At 35.2% G+C, this 19,240-nt stretch overlaps 1 protein-coding gene across 1 annotated transcript; it reads right to left on the minus strand.

The window, feature by feature from the left end:
* Nucleotides 1-1,264: 1,264 nt before the first annotated feature.
* On the minus strand, nucleotides 1,265-16,384 carry LOC142349021 (uncharacterized). The gene is made up of 3 exons (XM_075400423.1): nucleotides 15,689-16,384; nucleotides 9,269-9,377; nucleotides 1,265-2,181 (listed from the first exon to the last, which is right to left on the minus strand). The coding sequence occupies exons 1-3, from the start codon at nucleotides 15,744-15,746 to the stop codon at nucleotides 1,359-1,361; spliced, it is 990 nt and encodes a 329-aa protein (XP_075256538.1). The 5' UTR covers nucleotides 15,747-16,384; the 3' UTR covers nucleotides 1,265-1,358.
* Between the last annotated feature and the right edge of the window lie 2,856 nt (nucleotides 16,385-19,240).

Genomic DNA, 19,240 nt, shown 5'->3' on the forward strand with positions numbered 1-19,240 from the left:
TGAACATGCCAGATCTGAATTAGCGAAGCGATTATGAATAAACGCCAGAAAAACTGTGTGACTGCAAACAGAGTCACGTAACTTACGCTTTGTGTGTAGTCCGTTTTTACTATCGAAATATTCATCGCTTAATTAGATTTCAACTCTCCGCTTAGGTATGTATCGCAAAGGCAGTCGTCGCGTTCTCTTTCAAAATTTTTCTACACGCTGCTCAATTCGTTCGCATCATACAGCATTCAAGCATACTCTGGAATTGCAGTTTTCGGGATTCTCGGATTTTCGTTGTCTCTGCGTTTTTATTTCTTCAATTGCCGCATTTTTAGCCTACCATTTTTCACAATTTCCCGGAAATTTTGTTTGCGTAAACTCCAGTTTCAGCACTGTTTTTGAATTTTTCCGCACTGTTGAATTCTTTGCCATGAAATTGACAACCTCAGAGCTGCATCTTTTTTTCTGTTTGACGAAGGTTTTCATCGTTGAAGCTTGTGTTGAACTGAATTGAGTTGAAATGATGTTCGACAAATGTTTAAATTTTTGCTCTTTTTTTGATATGCGAAAATGTTTTAAAGAAATGTTCACAGCGGAGAACTAGGAACTCTGGAATCATATGCATTCACTAAAAAGTTAAAAAAATTAGTAGAAGTTGAAAAATGATCAAAAAGCAAAAATTGAAATAATTAACTGTTGAATATATGCAAACTTACTGCTGAATCTTTCAAAATTTTGTAAGGTTTTGAAAAGTACTGTTTATTCCGCACCTAGAACTAAGTTGTCGACATTTTCAGCTTATTTCTCGTAACATTTCTCCACCCACACTCAGAAGATTGCATACAAAGCTATTATCCTATAGCCACTCACATCTCAACCCTGGTAAAACTTTTCGGCAAAATTAAATTGAGATCATCTCTTGAAATCTTCCATGTCTTTTTTTTTACTAATTTGGCCTGATAATTGTTTGATGATAAAGCATTTTTGTGTATCAATCAAAAACTATCTATACAACGCGGCTTCTTTATTTCTGAATACAGACTTCTAATTATTCACTTAGTGTTTTTGCTGCAAAAAAGAGTGCTGACAAGGAAGGTGTTAATATATTAACTATTTTGTGGTAAGCAAACTAACTTTAGGTTAACTTAAACTCTATAATTTTAAGGATCTTTTCCCGTTGTTCCTATGCCATACTTTGGGGGGGGCTGCATATCGATTGGATCCCCGAGCGCACTGATGATTCAATATTAAATGATACAAATTTTAATATGACAACATAATGGGGGGGGCGAAAAGATCCAATTTTTGCTTCAATTTTAATTTCAAATTAATAAACTTAATTAGTAAAAAAAATATTCTTCATTTTTTATTCAAAATGTGGCAGAATTCATATTTCTCATTCTTCTCTGAGCCCCGTCATAGTTTTTCGAATTGTCAAAACCCTGAATTGAGGATTTCTTTGTAAACTTCAGTTTGATCGGGTAAATTTGGGAATTTTTTCGAGGACCGTTTAACGATTGCTTAGGCACCAGTTGCCGATTATCGCTTATAACGACTTCCTGCAAACCATCAGCGCCTGAAACTACTTCCTGATTTGTCAGAATTGAGCCAATGGCATTGCGCTCTGCAATCGATTCCAAAGAATCGTCGGTAGAGGGCAGCTGAATAATCACCTGTTTCGAATTCTTGCGCAGGTTGTTATCTTCGAATTTTAGCTCACCTTCGTCATTGTAAATGCTGATGTCAATTTCATGACCTTCAAATTCATCTAAACTGTTTGGGTCAGCTTCGTGGGCAGCAATTTCGCCCCCGCTGATACTATCAGGGTTAATGCTGTCCATATTAATACTGTGATCATTTTGCGTGATTGTGATTTCAACTCCATTTTCGCCGTCCTCGACTATCTTTTCGATGTAGTTAGTACTGATTAAATACTTTTTATTATTGATCAAATCTTCAACGACGTGGTCGCCAACGGATAGTGACAAAATAGCCAGATCCAGACTTTCTTTTCCAGTTTTACAATGCGTGACTTGGTTGCTTTTGATGACATCCCTGGAGTTTTCCCTGGATGTGTGGGTGCTGGGGGAGTATTTGAACTCGGTCTGTCCATCGTGGAATAGATAGTCTTCCTGGGTCCCTCCATCAAATAGAACTCCAGTTGTGACGAAGGAGTTTTTCCACGTGAAACATCTAGATATAAGCAAAAGTACTTTATGATTCTTACTTTAAATTTCAATTTTAACTTTCAAAAATCTTCAATTTTTGAGCCTTTCACTTTAAAAAGATCAATTTTCTGTAAATTTTCCGGGTGTATTTGGCAATAAAATAGTTCTTTTCGCAAGAAGAGTGGCATAATTCATAATGTTGCAGAATTCATATTCTCCCACATTATGAAGCGCTGGAAACTGCTGAAAAGCGATGAAAAGTGCTTTCCGTTGACTTCTTTGCATTCTTAGGATTTCCTACAACTTTTAAAATTTTTTCAGCACCAAATCAGAGGTCGCTTTTTGAATGTTTCATGATGTCTGCATTAAAGTCATTAAATCAGCGTTTTGCCGAATTAGTTTGCTGAATCAAACGTTGCTAACTGAAACAGGGGTTAGCCTGCGGAGGTGGAGCAGTCTACTCAACAAAATTGTTGTAGATGGCTCAATAAGTGCTTTACGGTGGGCTGTGAGCAACGCTTAGGATCTTGCAAAATATTTTGTAAGTATTTTTTACATGTACATCTTGTGAAAAAGGCTTAGATTTTCAGCTGAATAATTTCCGTACGTATATATAGAAGTTTTATGTAATTAAAACTTTTATGTAATTAAAACATTTATGTAATTAAAACTTATGTAATTTATCTAATTTAGAAGTTTTATGTAATTAAAACTATGTATTAAATCTGAGCCCCACAAAATTTTTATATATTTAACATAGCAAAACGTAAACCAGCTAAAGTCGGAAGAATTGCTCTCGAACGACAGTCGAAGTCAATTTAATTCAGGGGTTGTAGCCTAGATAAATTTTTCTTTATGTGTACAAAAATAGTTGACCGCGCCATGATTCGAACCATGGACCTCTTGCTCCTTCACCAGAAGCACTGCCCACTCGGCTTTCAGGCCCTACCTTTTGCACTGCTGCAATCGATTTTGTTTCAGCAAAAAGCTTTCTTTCAAGGTCAGAACAATATAGATCACTCAAAAATGAATAACGAAAACGTGAAAAAGTCACGTGAAAAGTCAAAGAAAGTTCTAGAAGAAAAGTTCGGTCAAGCAATAAATTTGCTTAAAAAAGACCAACACGTTTACAATGACTGCTACGAACTTAGTTTGAGAGCAATTAAAATTAAAAATGAAATGCCAACGTCATAGTCCATTCAGTGGCTCCGCACACACAATTTGCAGAGTCCCGATAATGAATAAAAACCTTACAAGTAGTCTATTGATTATTTCCACGACAAATCTGAAAAATAGGAAGGGCCGAAAAGTTTTTTTTCCCGACACAAATTCTTTTTTAATTTTTTGATGCGCTTTATGAACACAATGCGTGAGCTTTATTGCCGAAAGCGTGAATTTACTCCAATTTCATGAACGTACTTACTTAAGTACTGACGTCACTTACTTACATTTGCGTCGTTCAGTCAGAATATTTAACGCTTTATATGGCGGTAGTTCTGGCAGTAATTCACAAAATGCATTCATTGGAGGTCATTATAGACCAGTGTTAAGATTCAAGCAAGGTGAAAATTAAACCATTTTTTAGCTTGAAATTGAATTTTTATTGATTTTTAGTGCTAAACTGACATCGATTGAGTTCACTCTAAGGAATTTTTAAATTTGAAATCAATTTAGATCAACCAAAACTCGAAAGTAAAGGACGATACAGTCACTCACAAAGTCAAAAAAATTAAGCAAAAAACTTGTGTTCCATAGACCGGATCAATTTTGAAGAAATTTTGTCTCAATGAAACAAAACAACGCAAACAAAAATTTTATAAATTGACCGAGTTGTTGCTTTTGATCGAGTTGCTTTTGATCGAGTTGTTGATCGAATTGCTTTTGATCGAGTTGTTGATAATAAACGAGAGCAATCCTGATGTTAGTTAATATTGTTCAATATTTGTAAACACAATTAGTCACACAGCTAGATAGCTGAGATAAAAATATGTTTACATATTTGATTTTCTGATGATTTGTTTGCAGCAAATGAAATCCAAGATTCTATTGGAAATAGATTGTTTCGCTCAGCAGTGCTACACTTCTGTTTCAATAATTTTCGAAGCAGTGGATCTCCAAAACTAGAAAATTTTTAATATTTTGTGTTTCCTTAAGTTAAAAACGCTATTTGTCAATCAGAAACTGAAAGCTTAGTTTGGAGATGAAAATCCAACTTGAAAGACACGTCAGGAAACGAAAATTTCAACTTTACAATTAAACAAAACCAAAGTAAGTTTAAAGCAATATATGTAGGTTTTTAATAAAAAAACATGTCGATATGCATCTGCTACATCAAGTCGAAAATGTATTTTTACTCAGATTTAAATATTTTGTAGATACGGTTGTAGATATGTAAAAATTCGTTTTAAATTTCCTTGATTGATTGATTTTAGTGATTTGCATTTTATTTTCTGGCTTTTCATTTTAGCATTTTGTATTGTTTATAACCTGACGATAAACTCAAGAGTTCGAAAACGTTCGTAAGAAAGTTTTAAATTGACAATCCTTTCTTAAATCTTGATCAAATCTGTCAATTCAACAAGTCGAAGCCCATGAATGGGCAGGTTGAGTTTTCTATGTCATTTTAGCTAGATCAACATGGAACAATTACAGATTTAAGAATGGTGCATATTCTGGCGGCAAGTTCGCTTTTTCATGCATTAGAACCTAAAAGCAGCAAATATCCAAAACTGTTACTCCCGTTTGTGACCGCCATTCCGGGTCTTTCGTTCAAACCAAATTCTAGAAACGCCGAAAAGAACATAAGAAACGCCTGGGACAAGGGTCACCTGAAAGACCGCAGTGATTTCGTGATTTGGCACGACGCCTTCAACAACTCCATTACCCCACACAAACGAACAAACGACAACAGGCCGTGTGATGTAGAGGAGTTGGTTGCCTTTTTACAACGTCATTCGGAAAGAGTCAAGGAGATAGTTTACTGTCAAAGGTATGGAGCATTTTAAAACAGCTGTTAAAATCGAGAATTTTAGTGATCCAGTCAACGAAGCATTTGTTGTCAAGACGGAAGCAAAAGAACACCAACATCATCAGCAGATACTTCCAACTAGATCAAGACCCCGACATTGAGCTTAAATCACTGGGGTTAGTGTTGATATATCAATCTAATCTACGGAAACTGCTGAAAAAGAACAGGGGGAAAAGGAAACTGTGCAAAAATCAACGGGAGGCAAAGAAAAAGAGAGTGGTAAGTGATAGCATCTCTTGGTGTTCACTCACCGCAGATCTTTCACAAACCTTCAGCTATGCTTAAAATGCCAAGATGTTGGTTGAGAAAAATTTTGCAAAAAAGGGACTGTTGGAAACCATACTTGGACTATGAAAACAATGTGTGCAAATATGAAAGTAGCAGATGCAGAATAAATTTTCTTAAAAATTGCTTTAGCCCAGATATTACCAGATTTCGCGAAATATCGTGTTCCGAAAACAGATGTTGTTTTGGATCAAGCGATGCATAGTTTTCAACTAAAATTGCTAAGGTCGCAAATTTCCACAGCAGCTGACACGCATCATAAATGTGACCAAAGCGAGTTACTAGTCGAAAAGTTTTCCTTAAGAATTTAGATAACCACCTATTGCCCTCCGTAATTTTTGTTTTGCGCAACCGAGTTTGCAACCATGTAGATAATTCTGAACCAAGACTGCAGGGAAAACTTGCCAAACTTTCTGAAAGGCAAGACAGGCCGCTAAGAGCATCTAATGAGAAGACTGTAGCGGTTCTAGATAATATCATTTTGCCGGGATTCGTCCGGGACTTGCTCGCTTTTTGTCCAAAGCATCCGATGAGGGACAAGTTTAAAGAGGTGCATTTCTTGGCGGACATACACAGTTTGATAAGAAATCTGCGTGAGAACAATGTACCAGGTGAAAAATTGTTCGAAATTGAAGCGGCAGCAAAATTGTACTCAAAAAACATCAGAGAAACTCCTTTAGATAGAGAATTAGCAAAAGTGCAAAAATATCTGCGTGACAACACCCTGATTGCTGTTCCTTTTGATAAGGGGTAGGAATTTATGTTATGAAAAAAAGCACGTACGCAGAAAAACTGGAAAAAGTATTAGATTGCGAGCAGCTCAGAAAACGTGAAAAGAGTTGTGATAATATTGTAATGAAAAATGAAAAAGAACTAAACAAAGAACTTTTGGATATGAGGAAAAACGGGAAAGATACCGGTTAAGGTTTACGAAGCTTTAAGGTCCACTCGAGCGCAACCGGCAAGGCTGTATGGATTAGCTAAAGTACACGAAAAACCCTCTGATACCTGTTGTCTCTTTCCCGGGAAGTTGTTACCATAAACTTGACAAGTTTCTAACACACTTTTTCCCAAAGATTGAAGGAGCAAACATAGAAACTAACACCAATGACGCACGAAAGACTCTGGAGCAAATAAAACTTGAGAAAAAATGAAAAAATCCTATCACTAGATGTAAAAAGTTTATACACCAACGTTCCCGTAAAGGAAGCCATTAACATTGCCCTGCGATCACTTTATGCTAGGGACGATAGACCAGACATACCTAGAACAACAATGAAACGTCTGCTTAAATTAGCCGTCACCTACGTCCATTTCAAATGCAATGAAAGTTGGTACTCTCAGAAAGACGGGTTGGCAATGGGTGCGTCCTTGGCGGTGATTTTGGCAAACCTTTGGATGAAATCGTGGGAGCTACAACTGAAGTTACAGACACCTAAATGTAAAGCCAACACACAATCTAGCACTTGTCGCAGTTGCGAACGCCGTATGACAGCACGTTCCAGGGGTGTCGAGTGTGAAGTTTGTAATAGATGGTTCCACGCAAAATGTCAGCAAATCAGTAACACAGAATATGATAGCATGGAAAACCAGTTCTGGATGTGCTCATTCTGTCGTGAAAATGATCAGACTGACATTAACCATTCCTCCGAAACTAAAGTTTTTCTAAGATATGTCGACGATATTGTGAGAACAGTTAGAGGTGACACAAAAGAGCTGTTAGATGCGGTCAATAATTTCCATCCAAATCTCCAATTTACATTAGAAACAACAGATGATAAAACCAGTTTGCCATTTCTGGACATGTTAATTAACGTACAACCGGAGGCGAACTTTTTTTGCACACAATATCAAAAACAATCAGATACTGGAACAATTTTGAACTATCGTAGCTGTGCACCCCTAAAACATAAGAAAAACATAATACAAGGAACAATACACCGCCTGTTTCGAGCCACCAGCAAGTGGGAAGCGTCCCATGAAGCATTGACAAAAAATGAAGAAATTTGGGAACGTAATCAATATCCTAGGCATTAGGTAGGGAATATCGTCAAGGATACAATTAACCAGCTGCGAATGAAAGAACAAAGAAAAGGACATGGATAAATTGCGGGTGTAGCCGTAAAACAACAGGAAAATACTGAGAAACAACAATTTATATTACCTTACAGGGGCAACATCTCTAATGAATTTGTAAAGAAGTTGAACAAAATTCATCCTGTACAGACGATTTTCACCACTCGGAAACTACTTAAGAGCTGTTTACCTAGCCTCAAGTCTAGCTTTGATAAGGATCTCAAATCCCACGTGGTTTATGAACTCACTTGTAGTGGATGCAAATCCATCTATGTAGGGCAGACATGCCGACATATTACCACAAGGGTTGCAGAGCATGCCAAGGTGGACTCACCGATGGGAGTACATGCAATCGTGTGAAACGATGATAAAACGGCTTTCCAGTGGAAGATATTAGACTAATGCAGCAACCAATCTAAGTTAATGACACTAGAGCTTAGTTTGGAGATGAAAATCCAACTTGAAAGACACGTTGAGAAACGAAAATTTCAACATTACAATTGAACAAAACCAAGGTATGTTTAGAGCCATATATGTAGGTTTCTTAATAAAAAAACATTTCGATATGCATCTGCTACATCAAGTCGAAAATGTATTTTTACTCAGATGTAAATATTCTGTAGATACGATTGTAGATATGTAAAAATTCGTTTTAAATTTCCTTGAATTATTGATTTTAGTGATTTGGATTTTATTTTCTGGCTTATCATTTTAGCATTTTGTATTGTTTATAACCTGACGATGAACTCAGTTCATAACCTGAGTTCGAAAACGTTCGTAAGAAAGTTTTAAATTGACAATCCTTTTTTTAAATCCCAATCATAACACTTTGCCAACGAGATGAATATTAAAACAAAAACAAAACCCAATAACGTCGAGCGATTTGCTCTCAATTCAAGGCGTGGGGTTTAAGCGGAGTTTGTCAAGCGTTGGGGATGGGTGATCATGCGATGGGGGTAAGGTTGGGAGGGCTAGACGAGAGGGAGTCTTGTGGGGAGTGGGCGGGGGGGGGGGGGGGTGGGGCGGAATTGTTTCCTCAAAACACTTTAAAGAATGACATACTTAGAAGCAAGCAAGTAAGGCGTAAGGCTGTTAATGCCCTCCGGGATTAATCTGTTTAAACGTTTAAAAAACGGTCGGTCAGACGAAAAATTTGTCAAGCGAAAAATCGCATAAAAGACACCACATGACTGATATAATTGCTACAAACTTTGTTTGAGAGCAATTAATAATCAAAGCTGCAGTAGACAAACCAAAGTCCAATCAGCCGCATAATGAGCCATCCAAAAATGGAAAACGTGATTGAGAAAAGGAATGAGTATGCCAAAGAAGTTCAACAAGGCAAAGCCTGATCCGCACATGTAAACAAATTAACGGATCTATTTTATTCTGCCCCCCCCAGTGTTTTTTATGCCACCAAATACATTTTGTGTTATTATATAGCACGTTATTATGTAAAAAATAGCACGTACACCTGGAGGGCGTAACAATATATGACCACTAAGCTGGGGGGGGGGGGGGGGGGCACCAAAATAACCAATTTTCGCCAGCCAACTTTTAAAGGGAGGCGGGGTTAATCCAAATTTGATCTGAAAACGTCTGATCATCAGCATTTATCAACAATCACTTGTTTAGTGATTATTCGGAAAATTTGGCAAAGATCTGTTTATAGCTCCAAAAAAACAGTGTTTATTTTTTAAAATTCAGTGATGTTTGTGCTTACTTTTTGCGGGCAAGGTCGAATATAATAAGAATGAGAGCTAGAAACACGAGAATTCCAGTGATGGGCAAGATTCTGTTCACGAGAGGAATGTCGTCCACTGTTCTGAAGTCTAAAACAATAAAATTCCCCTCTCTAGTCAACCTCACATTTCCCCTGTGCAACAAAACAACAATTACGCAACAAACACAATTTCAGATTAATCTCAAATCCTTCATAGTTTCATTAAAAAGATGAGTGAAAGAAAATTATGTTAACTTAGCGGTAAAACTTTTAATGGTTAGCAGTTTCTCAACGCATTCACCGCTATTCTTACATCTCTCTTTGCAATATTTTCTTCGTTAAGATATTTGGTAATTTTAGCGGTGATTTTGAGTAACATTTGCTATTCACAGCGGCATCCACCGCCATTCTTTCTCTTTTTGCAACATTTTCTTAACCCGGGTTACATTATCCGCATTGATTTTGAACGCAAGTCTTTGCATGAGTTGAAATCAAACGTAAAAATTGTCAAAACGAGCGAATGCGGTAGTTTCCCAAACAAAATATCAAGAACAATAGTCTCCTAAAAAAGCGTTCAAAAACGGCAGTACCCAAAGAACGGACAAAAACGAAAATTTACTGGTCAAAAACACTCAAAACAACAAAAACGGTGATTTGCCGCAAAAATTCTGACGGTTTTCGATCGGTCTGGATTGTTAATGCCTCGCATTAATTTTGATGATTTTTACCGCAGTTGTATGTGATTCTTATGACTTTATAAACCAAAATTGTAAAAGAATGAAAGGTCGACTGTAATCGGAAATGTAAAAGGTAAAATGAGGATATTCATGTATAAAGGAATCAAACAAGAGAAATTATGGGAATTGAAACCTTGAAGATAACCTTCCGCTACCCGATCGAAGAATTATCGTTGCGGGAGCGTTATCATTGGGAGAGACTCGTTGAATGTGTCAAACTAGCCCTTCTCTTGAAGCTCTGTTCCGCAAAATTCACCCCAGATGTCTTTGCAACGATAGTCAATGAAGACGAGTGTCTTGTCAATTCGCGTCCACTCACCCACGTGAAGCAACCATGAAGGCGACAACCGGCTCACTCCGAACCATTTCTTGCTTGGAAGACCCTTTTGCAATGTTCCTGGAGCCGCTTTCAACGAGACAGCTACCTTGAAGAATTCCGCAAGGACACAAGCAGAGGCTTCAGCAGATTTGGAAGAGGCTGCTAACCAAGTATGCTATGTTTCTTAGCTGAACAAACGACAGAAGTGGACAACTCGTGAAGCAGCTTTGGAAGTGGATGCTGTTGTTTGGCTTCATGACGAGTTTACACTCAGATGAATCTGGCCACTGGGACGAGTCACACCGACTTTCACCGGCCCCGACAACATAGCTTTGTCATGCGAGGTTAAGACCGCTTTAGGCCAATTAAATAGACCAGCACTAAAACTTATGCATGTTTACTCCAAACCCCCTAGCAGGTTAGGGTTAGGTTCCTTGGGCCCCGAGGATGTTAATGTCTCGCATAAACTTCGATGATTTTAGCGCAGTTGTATGTGATTCTTATGACTTTTTAACCCAAAACCGTAAAAGAATGAGAAGTTGATTCTAATCGGAGATGTAGAATGTGAAATGATGTTATTGATATATAAACGAACCAAACAAGAGAAACTATGGGAATTGAAACCTTGAAGATAACCTCCAGCCACCCCATCGAAGCGTTGCGGGAGCTTTATCATGGATAACTGGGGTTTTGGATAACAACAATTTTGTACACATTGTGAACTTTGCATTCGAGGCAGTCTGACGCACAGTTGCAATGCTAACACGCATTTAAAAGGTCAGAGTTCAATTTTAAATTAGGGAAATATTTTCAAAGCATTTTGATATTAGAATTGTGTTGTACATTTGCTTGTCTGAATTTTTTTGACAGCTCACTTATTGCGTTGCAACTTTATGCAATTGAGCTTGAATATGGCCATTTGAATTCGAACGTTCTTTCTCCGGAAAACCTACTCATCTGTTTATCTACAAGTGAACTTTGAAGCGTTCTTATTTCAGCTATGTGACACGCTATATATAGTTTCTCCCATAAAGCTAAAATAATTGAACGTTCGAAAATTTGAAATTGATTAGCATCAACGTGTCATTTTAATGTCAACGCTCCCCTTAACCTCCGTTTCATTGGCTTTTCCAGCATGATTTAAATTTGAACTTTGAACTTTTAACTCTGTGCACTCATGTTTGAAACGTTTGCTTATTTCAACTTTATGGGACACGTTATATCTATACCATCGCAAGTTAACTGTTGCTTAAGTGAACAAACTTCCAAATTTGGCAAAAAGTCAGACTTGATAGTTCAAAACAGTCATTTAAATTCTTCGTGATTTAAATTCGAATTCTTTTTCGTGTTCAATATCACATCAAAGGGACTGTCAAAACAGAAAGTTAGATGTCCAACACTCTAGTTTGAAACAATTGAGTAAGCAGGTGATGATTTTCAATATGATGTAAATGGTCCTCCAAAATTTTCAATAAGTTCAATGTTCGCTAAACCACAAGTTACTAAAAATAACCACAAACAAACGGTGATGATCAATGAACTCACTATCAAATTGCAAATAATAAGTCAAAGATTGACACCATAGATTTGTATATGATATTAGCAATGTCTCATTCAAAACAGTTAAAACCAAACATCTCGGAAAGATCTGACGTTTCAGCTGTTATAGTAACGCAAAAATCTTCAAAAAAGATTCTTGGCTTCTAAACACTCCACCCACTTATTGAAAAATATATCCATTGACCAACTATACAGATACTGGCGATCAAGATGAAATACAGATTCAGTGTCTTATCAAGATGAAATGTCTTGATAAGACGTTGATTATATTAGTCTTTTAAGTGTTATTGTCAAAAGATATGGCAATCTTGCGTAAACTTTGCGTGTGTTTTAAGCTACCAGTTTTTTTGAAAAAAATTGTCAGGGTATATCAAAGATTTATCGTCATAACTTAGCATAGTATAATTATGCTGAGGCATTTCAATTGTCAACAAAATCAACATCATGCATGTTTTACTTGAGATGCATAGTTTCGTCGCACCGAAAAAACACGCGCTATGCAAAAGTCACCATCTGCCTTCCCTAGAGCGACAGCTGCATTCATAGTAAAACTTGTTTGATGTACATATCAACTCTCGTAATACACAAATTTACTTTTTTTAAACTACACAGCCCATAGGAATTTGCCATAATGAGACTAGCTAACAGGTTGACAAAAAGAAGAAATAATGACGGGAAAATCAAAAATCAATCAACATTTTTTAAACAATTTCAAAACTCTTAAAATTCATTAGCTTTTAAGGAAATAATTCATGATAAATTTATTAAAAATTCATTACAAAACCAAACAAAACTTGTCTTTGGTTAGACTAAAACATTGAAATGGACTAGAGATGCAGAAAAACTCAATAAATTACAAACAATTTGCGAAAACACAAATTATTGAAGCAATTGAAATCTTTAGCTATTATCTGAATATTATGCTTTCTTGTTTCAATAATTATTTTTACTACTTCAGCTAAAACTCTATTGAAAAATTAAATCAGTTGACCTGCGCTACAATTGAAACTCATTTAGATCGGCCATTACGCGAATGTACTAACAGAAGAGAAAGAACGCAAATATTGACCACTCACAAAACTTTTATGAAAACACATACTGTCTCACAAACAAAACATCCGTTCCGACACAACATCAATAGACGTGTTGTTTTTTGAGTAACAAGGAATTGGATGACACCTCTCAATGACGAGATCAAGTTACAAGTTGACGAAAGGAACAACAAAAAGAAAAAAGTTTAAAAAACTTTGAAAACGTATAATATCTTGAATTTTAAAATTATTCGCCATGAAATGGCTGCTTTGATTAAAATCATTTTTCCGGTTTTCAGCTGGAAGTCTATGAGACCGCTCAGATTTTTACGGCTGCATAGGAATAAAAAACAGGCAAAAGCAGCAAACTCAAAAAAGAATTGAAGAAAATTGTCGAAGCCATTAAAAAAAGAACTTTTCAATTTTCAATTATTGTTTTAACTGCATTGGGATTTTTTTTTAAAATATGACTTAAAAAATCAACAATTATATAGATTAAAACCAAAAAACTTTTGAGAAAACCCGCAGTATCAATGCCATCAAATTAAATAGTTTTCAACTGAAGCCAATAAATACAATAAAATTTGCCCCGATGGAAAATCAAAGATTTTTGTTAATCATAAATCTTCAATAGAATATCAAAATTATTCATTTAATATGAAAACAACAACAAGTATAGGCAAAAACCAAAAACTCAGTAGAAAGGTGCGAGAAGAAAATGTCGAAGCCCTCTAAACCATAAGTTTTTCTCTGAAAACTTTACCTACAATCCAAGCGAACGTCGTCTCAAAACCAATGGGAACAATCGGGGTCAGGATAGTGTTATACAATTGCAAAAAGAACCAAAAACACGAAAATATCAGAAAAATTTTTAAAAGAACTATGAAAACTTGTGGTCTTGAAGTCATATACCATTAATTAGAAGATGAAACCGCTAATCAGATTAATTTTGGTTGTAAAGAAAGGAAAGGGGTTCTTCAATTAATTCAACTGGTTTACAGTTCACAAAAATAAGTTTAATATCAGTTAAGATTCAAAAAATTTCAATGGGAATTATCGATATTAGGATGATGTGATAAGATTTCAAAATGAACCAATTTACGAAAAAAAGGAACCCAAAAATTAAAAAATTTAATAATTATAAAAACTCGATGGCTTCGAAGTCATAAAGCCAATAGCTAGAAGATAAAATTGCCAATCAGACTATATTTGGGCGCAGCAGAAAGGCAGTTGGCTCTGTCAAAACTGAGACTGACTTACAGTTCGCGAAAATGAGGTTAAGACAAAAAATTTTTCGAAAAACTTTTTTTTTTGAAGTCTTAACAGCCATCAGCTGTCCGCGCAAAGCACTAGATAGGTTCACTTAGTGCTCATTGAGATCCCTTATGCACTTTTAAGCAATGAATCTATGCCATAGGACACCAAAAGTTAGTAGAATCTCAAAAAGAAAATCAAAGTTTTGTTAAGAAATTACGAACACTGGGAGTCGAAGCAAAAGAAACACGAGCGATTCTTTCAGAACGAATGTTTTTATTCATTGGGCATCGTTTGATTGGTAATGACGTTTGTCATTAACGGAACCCCGATATGGAAATTGACTAGCCTCTAAGTGAATATAATAACAAAAAATTATGAAAAGTTTTCTAAAAAAACAGGTCTCAAATTGAATTTGAACCTTTTTGATAGTAGACTTCCCTATGAGATCAGAACTGGCTTTTTATTCGTTTTTCGTCGATTGGCAACAATACATTGTTTTGTAGCGTGAAATGTAATTTTGAATTTATTTTTTCTATAGAAAAATTTTAATTTAACAAAAATTACGCTAAAAGGGAACAAAATCATGCCAAATATCCAGTGTTCACACAAAATTTTAAACCTCGACAACTCCTCGATTAATTAGATATCAGAGAAATCTTTTTAATTTCGAATTTTGCGCTGGACGAGCTTTTTATTGATACCACTCACAACTCTCTACGATGATTATATCGATCGGCCAAAATTGGCTGAACAAAAAAACCCATTTTAGTATATAGTTCCATCCCGCACATGTGGGGTCGAAAAAACTATGATGAGTTTTGCGGTTTTTGGTTTTTCTGACGCTTGCATTCAAATGATATGCAACCACAGAAACAAAAATTGACACATGTCGTGTCAGATTCAGTTTCCATAATTTTGGCATAACTTAAATTTTGCATAATTTGATTTTTTGCACAACTTAAAGTTTAGGTTCAACCAAAATTTCGTGACAAGTGAAAATTTGAGACAAAAGAAACAATCTTGATTAATCAAGTTTTTATGAGCAAACGGATTTTGTAAAAATAAAGTTTTTGAAGCAAGTAAACTAGAAAAAAATCGCCGAATTAAATTTATGCAATTGAAAAAACGGGCTGAAATCTTTGATATTCTTTGCCATGTCAAAGTTATTATTTCTTGGTTATCTCGCCAAGATCTTGTTTCTTATTAATACCGACGCAAAGATCTTGATAGTGTGTACATATCTTACTATTTTCTAGACACCTTATGACGAAATTTTAGACAAAATTAACGATGTTCTAATGTACGCGCCCCTTATCAAATGGCTTCCGATGGGTACCTTCCGATTAAAACGGCATCCATTTCACTTGTGTCAATCAATAGACGATATGACAAAATATAGCTCAAAACAAACTCATTATAAGTTTGGTGTATGATCCACGTTATTTTTCCAAATTAAATTTCGCTATACTCTTTGACATTTAAAAATAGTTTTTCGGGTAATTTTTAGGCTACTAACGTATTTGATTAGGCGTTGTCTCCGACGTCGCATCAATTTGTTCGTTCTGCGTCGCCATTGGTAACAAAATAATAAGTAAAAATGAAAAACCATTCACGTGTATCTCAATTCTTTTCAGACATATATGCAATTTTGATGTGAAAAGCTTTCAAAATGGCCCCGTAGATAAACAAGCAGCATATAAATATTGACAATTTAGCAAGTCAAACAATAGAAAGCAGCAAAAAATAGCAACCTGCTTTCAAAGTAACGAAAAATTAAATGGTAAGGTTCCAAATACAAATTGCAATTCCCCCTTTTTCAAATGCAATTTTAAAAACCCCTTTTGTTGATTATTGTACGGCGCAAATTAACAGTGCAGTGCTGATTTTTCCTCATCCCTCGTTGTAAAATATTTAAGCAATTTCTGCTTAAGGGCGTTGCTGAACAAAATTTTGAGGCCACTTGAGCGAAAAACGAAAACCGTCTCAAGCTAAATTCTGAAGAGCGAACAAGAATGAGAAAAAGAGTGTTAAGAAAGCAAAAAAATCGGCGCGAGAAATGTTTTAACTTCACATGTAACGATTTGTAAGTTGAAAAAACTGACGGCCGTGGTTTGTACCAAATAATGCAGAATTCTTGCTTTTCATCGGACAATTATGATAATAGAAGCGCTTAAAGTCAATTTTCTCTGTAACAACTTGAAAAGTCAAGATAATTACTTTGAGCTTTGAGCTCAACAATTTTGTCGTTTTGTAACAACTTAGCGGTGTATAAAAAGATGCTGTTTTTTGATAGTACATCTAGTATAAAAACGTTTGTGCCTTTTGTTTTTGATTGCATTTATGCATCGTTAATTTCGATGCCTGAACAAAACAAGCTCTGTTGTGATATAATACAAAGCTTACTTATCAATAAAACACAAAATTTGACACTAAATTACACACAAAAGCGTAAAAACAAGGTTAATTTGAGCTGAGCGGTTTTCTAAATTTGAAATGTGTTAAATCGTCCGCCGACCTTTAAAAATGGAGGGCGGAATATTTGTTAGGATTATTTCATCCTATTAAGGAAGCATTAGGAAATGGATAAATGTATTTGTTGTAATTTGGTATGATACATTCTCAATGCGTCCTTCAAATCTCACAAGGGTCATAAACTTGAGCGATACCCATTTAATTATATCCACATTTGTCCTGCGAAGATTGAATTAAATAGGATAGTAAAGTAAAATTAGTCACTCCATAGCTGAATTTCCAACAGTTAAAATAGCTCAAAAATTTTTACAACTGAGAAATTCAAGCATATTTCAATTCGGTTTTTTTTGGGGGGGGGGCGTTAAAATCAGCGGTGGTTTTTTGGGATTAAAACCAGCGGAAATAACTAAACTGTACATCTTTGAAGATGGTAAAAGCCAAAAGCAACTTTTGCTATGAAAAAATGAAAAAGTATATCAAAAAATACACAAAATGGAATTCCTGGCTAACTTTCAAAATGCAGATGCAACAGTTCAAGCCATAACAGCAACGACGGTAACAGTGCAAAAAGGGGATAAAATTTTTTTCAATTTTTCCATTTGTTATTTGTTTTTTTAAAAAATACAGAAATTGTCGCGCGCATTTTTCTAATACCTTCCGTAACTGTCAAAAGAAACTTTATTGAGCTAAAACATGCATATCGTTCAAAAAACCGCTAATGAAATACAATAACGCAACGATATAGGGTCGATGAAACTTGCTCTTATTAGGACTACTAGAAAAAGCAATAATAAAAATCAAATAACAAACATTAACAACGACCAGAACCCGGAGTCTATTTTATGAAAAATTATAAGAAAATCAAACTCGCATGAACCAAAACTGAAAAAAAAAACAAAATAATCTATATGTCATTGAAAAAGACATGGGACATGCTTTCAATGCGACTGGGTAACAGTTCGACAAGGAAAAAGTGCAAAAAGGTGCGATGTTCAAAAATACGTTTCTTTTTTTGAAAACGATTCATTTCAAAGCGATTAATATCATAAGATATTAACTGAAATCACTAAAACGTTATTTTATATCTCCATTGGAAGCAATTTAGACCTGTTATTATCCAGTGCACGTTATACGACTACAAGAAAACTGACAAAAACGGGCAAAAATGAAAAATCTAAAACATTTTAAAAATGCGTTCGAAAAATTAAATTTACAGCTCACAGGAAATGGGATGTGAGCTGTCGTTACGGAGACTAAGCTGCAAATCGACCGAAAAACGATTTAAAAATGTCGAAGCTGGAAAACCCAAATATGTTTTTTTAAACAATTATTTTCAAAATTCGTAACAGACATAAAATTTTGCTGAAAAGGATAAGATATGAATTCCGTTGCAGCACCTCAGGAAACCAATTGGCCAGTTTTTGATGAGATTAGGTCAAGAGACTACAAAAAACACCAAAAACAGACAGAAACCAAAATTTCACTAACAATTTTACGGCACGACAGAGTGTTCAAGGCACCACAAGTATATAACATTATCTGCAAAAAAATCTGATTGATAACATGTTTCTCATCTCAACATCAACAAGTGATCTTTATAAAAAGACTACGCAGAAATAACAACAAAAAGAAACCAAAAAAACTGAACAGAAAAGAAGTCTCGAAAATTTTCTATGAAACTAAGTGGTCGAAGCCATCAATAAAAATAAAAGAACAACTGAGAAAAAACAATTCGAATCAGCAAAAGGAAATGAGGGTAATTATGAGTGTGATTGAATTACATGGTCACGAAAATGAAAGCAAAACGAGACAGTTGAGAAAATCTTTTACAGATCAATTTGAAAATCATTTTAAAAAATTAGCTATTAACTGAACTTTTTAAATAGGTTGATTCATACGTCATGAAGATGCAATTGAGACATCTTATTCTGAGGTATATGTTGTAAAACCACAACAACAAAGACATAGGCAAAAATTCAAAAGAATTCCACTGAATTTTGATAAAGAATAGTGTCTGAACCCAAAGCATGAACTACTCAACAAAAATATTTGATATATTCAGATAGATTTTTTTCCAAAAACTGTCTATTTTCATAGCTATGGTGTCCTTCAATTGGACCTGTTAATTGTGCTAAAAGGACCAAAAAAATTGAAGACTTATAGTATCTGATCCAAGAAACCCTTAATTAAATATAAAAGCAGTACAAACATTAAATTTTAACTCCAAGGAAAAGGGTTCTTGTTTGTTTGTACTGAGATTACGCCAGAAGTTGAGAGAAATAGGATAAAATAATGGCAAAATTCAAAAATTCCAATGTGGTCTTTGGTTGGGCACACTTAATCATTGAACTACAAAAACTATAACAAATCAAACCAAAACATTGAATGTCCCAAAAACTTTACAAAAACAATTTGTGAAATCCATATAAAATACGAGCTTAATTCCGACGTTATTATATATTGTTGCTGGGACTTATTTTTGTAATTAGTAACTGTCAGTAATTCAGCCCTGGTTTGAAATTCTTTTCAGTAATTTACGTAAAAACTATAAATGAGGAAATAGTTTCAAAAATGACGCCGTCCCATTTAAATCTAA

This window comes from Convolutriloba macropyga, chromosome 11, assembly GCF_964194025.1.
Source record: "Convolutriloba macropyga chromosome 11, txConMacr16.3, whole genome shotgun sequence".
Classification (NCBI taxonomy): Eukaryota; Metazoa; Xenacoelomorpha; order Acoela; family Convolutidae; genus Convolutriloba; species Convolutriloba macropyga.